Consider the following 4,852-nt stretch of genomic DNA (forward strand, 5'->3'; position numbering starts at 1 on the left):
GCTGAGTCAATATCACAAAATAAAGACAAATTAAATAAGAAACCGAAACTCTGAGATTTTTCTTTGACTTAATATGATTGAGAGATATCTGTAAACCATGGCTTTTTACATAAATGACAGTTGGCGTTAGATTTTATATGAAAACAATATATAGCTGAGTGGTTATAGGGCTCTCACAACATGACCACAGATGTATATCCACTACTTTCCTCCAGTTCCTGTCTGTCGTCACTGTCTCTTACAAATAAAAGCATAAAAAAATACAAATAAAACCCAAATAAATAGTATAAAAACCATAAAAAGCAGTATAATGAAAAATGTTAATGTACTAACTTATAACTAGAAGTATAATTTTGTTGATTGGGATTTAAGTTGTTTTGAATCTTACCCACTGCTGATGACATGGGTCCCATTGCAGGAAACAGTGTTTGGTTTTTCTGGTATTTAGGGAACTGATTTTTATAAATGATCAGCGAAACAGTGAACTAAAAGTGAACTATAAATGTGTTTAATTTGTCGCGGCTTGATTGAATTAAAGCGTACTGTGCCTTGGCTTGTGGTTAATTGTTTGTTCCTGAATGCAGCTCATATATTTTATTCATGACAATACTTAATGAATCTAAATATGAACGCACACATACATGCACCATCTCAGAGCTCAATGTTGCCCCTCAGATATCTGTGCTAGAGGTAACTAACAGAGGTAAACATTCTCTCCTCTTGAAAAGTCCAAGATATTTCCCTGGTGCCCACAATATTTCATATCGTGCAACTAAACACACAAATATAAACCTGCTGCGATGAGCTGTTTTCAATCAGAAATGTATTTGCTGAGCAGCAGAGGAGTGAATGTACAACAAATGGTATTTGTTTCCATGTTGGACGGGATTGCTCGTAGCAATGGCCCTAGAATCTGTATTCACATTGATAATGGTAAATATCTCCTTATCAAAAATCATTGCATTTCTGAAAGGTCAAAACAATACATATGTGCCTTAATTATTTACTGTAAAAGCAAAGCTAACGGTTTAATCAGCCTGACAATGTGATTTCAATGTGTTAAAATTTAATAAACTATGAGATCCAAATACATCATATTTTATAGTAAGCAGAGGTGATTCCCTGTCATGTTTTCCCAGAGCTGATCTAATAACACTGAGCAGCCTATTCTATTCTATTACCCCCAGTGACACCATCTCTGATGATTCGTATATTTGATTCTATGCAAACTCAGAGACCTTCCCTGTTACTCAACTATAAAAACTTCCCAACAGATTGACAGGGGAGTTGACGGCACGTCAGATTCACCATTAACCATGTTTCCTGTAGCTGTGCTGCTGCTGTTGGCAGCTGGATCATGTGAGTCTCCCTGGATTTGTCATAGAGTCACCACTTTTTCTTTTGCAGGACAACTTAATGATTTATGATAAAACATTTTTCTTTTAACAGATGTGAAGTGTGAACGGTTGACGCAGCCAGCCTCTGTGACTGTGCAGCCAGGTCAACCTCTGACCATCAGCTGCCAGGTCTCTTATTCTCTCAGCAGCTACTACACACATTGGATCAGACAGCCTGCAGGAAAAGGACTGGAGTGGATTGGGATGAAACATGGTGGAGGGACCACATACTATAAAGATTCATTAAAGAACAAGTTCAGTATCGACTCAGACTCTTCCAGCAAAACAGTGACTCTAAAGGGACAGAACGTGCAGCCTGGAGACACTGCTGTGTATTACTGTGCCAGAGACACACAATGATACAAACCATCAGCCGACCTGAACAAAAACCCCTCAGTGCCTGAACACTAGTTACATGAAGCCACCAGAGGAGGAGCCCAAAGACTACTGGTGATTTCAGACCAGTTCACTGTTACTGTAAAGAGGAATCAGTCCGTTTCATGAAGGTTTTATAACTGCAGGAACTCTTTTCATCAGTTCACTCATTCCTCCTGCATAACATGACAAGAAATCACCCACCTTGCTCAAGAGCAGCAGAATCTCCACGTCTTAAAACCAAGAATTTTACAGAACTTGATCAAATCATGTAAATGAGCTTTATCCATCCATTTATCCCCTTTCTGCACACACTTATATTCTATTATATGAGTTATGGTATCATGATGTGAAACGTTTTTACCATGTTAGAAGATAAACAGTACATTCTAATGACAAGAAGAGTTCCTTGTTATGTGATGAAAGTTACTTCAATAACATGAAAAACATCATTTTATAACAATAATGTCTTCAAGTCTTTATGAAACACGTGTTTTTCTTTTTCTGGTGTGGCAGCTAAACACTTCCATGTATTCTGACACATGCTAGAGAGTCATGTATGGAAATGTTGCAGGAGTGAGTCCTAAAAGTTGCAAATAAGTCAGAAGTTAATGAGGAAAAGTTATTTCAGCCTCCAACATTGATCTAAACGGTCAGTCTCCTGCTGAATTCTACCTTACTCATTAACAAGACCCAGAGATAATTAAACTCCTTCATTTGGTGAAGAATCTCCGTCCCAACCCAAAGAATGAATCTGTTGTTTACTAGCAGAGAACCATGGCCTCAGAGTTAAAGGTGCTGACCGTCATCCCAGCTGCAATCCATCACAGAACACATGCAGGTCCCAATCTGATGAAGCGAACAGAACCATATCATCTGCAAATAGCAAAGAGGAAGTTCTGAGTCCCCCAAACTGGACACAGTCCTCCCCCTGGCTGCATCTTGAACTCATGTGAATCACAAACAGGGCTGGTGAAGAGGGACCTTGGCCTGTAGGTCAATGCTCAGTTTGAGTTCCTCCCCAGAACACAGGAGACACAATTATCACTTCATATTATACAAGGACGGGATTGCTCGTAGCAATGGCCCTAGAATCTGTATTCCCATTGATAATGGTAAATTTGTCCAAATCAAATAATCGTCACGTTTCATCAGGTACAAATCTGAAATGTCAAAACAAAACATATGCGCCTTAATTGTTTACTGTAAAAGCAAATCTAATGGTTTAATCAGCCTGACAATGTGATTTCAATGTGTTAAAATTGAATAAACTATAAGATCCAAATACATCATATTTTATAGTAAGCAGAGGTGATTCCCTGTCATGTTTTCCCAGAGCTGATCTAATAACACTGAGCAGCCTATTCTATTCTATTACCCCCAGTGACACCATCACTGATGATTCGTATATTTGATTCTATGCAAACTCAGAGACCTTCCTTGCTACTCAACTATAAAAACTTCCCAACAGACTGACAGGGAGTTGACGGCACGTCAGATTCACCATTAACCATGTTTCCTGTAGCTGTGCTGCTGCTGTTGGCAGCTGGATCATGTGAGTCTCCTGGATTTGTCATAGAGTCACCACTTTTCTTTTTGCAGGACAACTTAATGATTTATGACAAAACATTCTTCTTTTAACAGATGTGAAGTGTGAACGGTTGACGCAGCCAGCTTCTGTGACTGTGCAGCCAGGTCAACCTCTGACCATCAGCTGCCAGGTCTCTTATTCTGTCAGCAGCTACTGGACAGGTTGGATCAGACAGCCTGCAGGAAAAGGACTGGAGTGGATTGGAAGCAGTTATGGAGGGAGCAAATACTATAAAGATTCACTAAAGAACAAGTTCAGTATCGAATCAGACTCTTCCAGCAACACACTGACTCTAAAGGGACAGAACGTGCAGCCTGGAGACACTGCTGTGTATTACTGTGCCAGAGACACACAATGATACAAACCATCAGCCGACCTGAACAAAAACCCCTCAGTGCCTGAACACTAGTTACATGAAGCCACCAGAGGAGGAGCCCAAAGACTACTGGTGATTTCAGACCAGTTCACTGTTACTGTAAAGAGGAATCAGACATGGGTCATAACGTCATTTAACAGTAACTATTTATACCACTTTTAATACTCTGACATCACAGTGAGTGACATGTCAGTGTGTTTAATTTGAGTACATGATAAATAATAAAAACATACAAGAAATTGTGTTTTCTGATGGTCTCAAAATTCCTTAATTACTCTGAGATTAATATTTTTACAAAACTGATATAAAAGTTAATAAAGTTTCATTGATTTTTGAGGAGAAAAACTTACAATTGATGACAAATTACCATAATTTACTTTCATTTGAAACTAACATAGACAAAATTACATATATATATATATATATATAATTATAACACACCGACACATGTAAATATATTTATATAAATCATTTTGTAACTAACATTATAATTTAATGAACAAAAAGTTAAAACGAGTAAAATAAGAAATGTGATAAAATCCCTTCAGTTGATCGATACACTTTCATCATTGTGAGGAGGAGTCAATGCAAATCATGACCTCCTCCATCTGTATTAATCTCCCTTCAAACTGATGACAAACCAAACCACCAACCAGACGTTCAACAAACGACCATGATGACTTTAACTAAATGTCTCACATTTCTGCTGCTGTCAGCCATTTCTGGTGAATTCCAAACCTCTGCACTCTTCGTCTTTGTCGTCCAGGCTCATGTTCGGCTCTGTCCTATAACCAAACTGATTTTCTCCTCAGGTGTTTGCAGTCAGACTCTGACTGAATCTGAACCGGCGGTGAAGCGGCCCGGAGAATCCCACAAACTGACGTGTACATATGCAGGGATATCTGATGACTCTGCTTTTATCAGCTGGATCAGACAAGCTGAAGGAAAAGGCCTGGAGTGGGTTGCCCACATTTCTGCTCCGTCAGGCAGCTCTAAATATTATTCAGCATCTGTCAAGAGTCGCTTCACAATTTCCAGAAACAACGACATGGACCAGGTGTATCTGCACATGAGCAGCCTGACGACTGAAGACTCTGCTGTTTATTATTGTGC

General features: G+C 39.0%; 1 gene segment (V, D, J or C); it reads left to right on the plus strand.

Moving 5' to 3' along the window:
• Nucleotides 1-3,284: 3,284 nt before the first annotated feature.
• Nucleotides 3,285-3,736, plus strand: LOC118103770. The segment is given in 2 exon segments: nt 3,285-3,327; nt 3,417-3,736. Coding segments are annotated over 2 exon segments (348 nt in total).
• The last annotated feature ends 1,116 nt before the right edge of the window (nt 3,737-4,852 follow it).

The sequence above is a fragment of the Hippoglossus stenolepis genome, chromosome 16 (assembly GCF_022539355.2).
Source record: "Hippoglossus stenolepis isolate QCI-W04-F060 chromosome 16, HSTE1.2, whole genome shotgun sequence".
Classification (NCBI taxonomy): Eukaryota; Metazoa; Chordata; class Actinopteri; order Pleuronectiformes; family Pleuronectidae; genus Hippoglossus; species Hippoglossus stenolepis.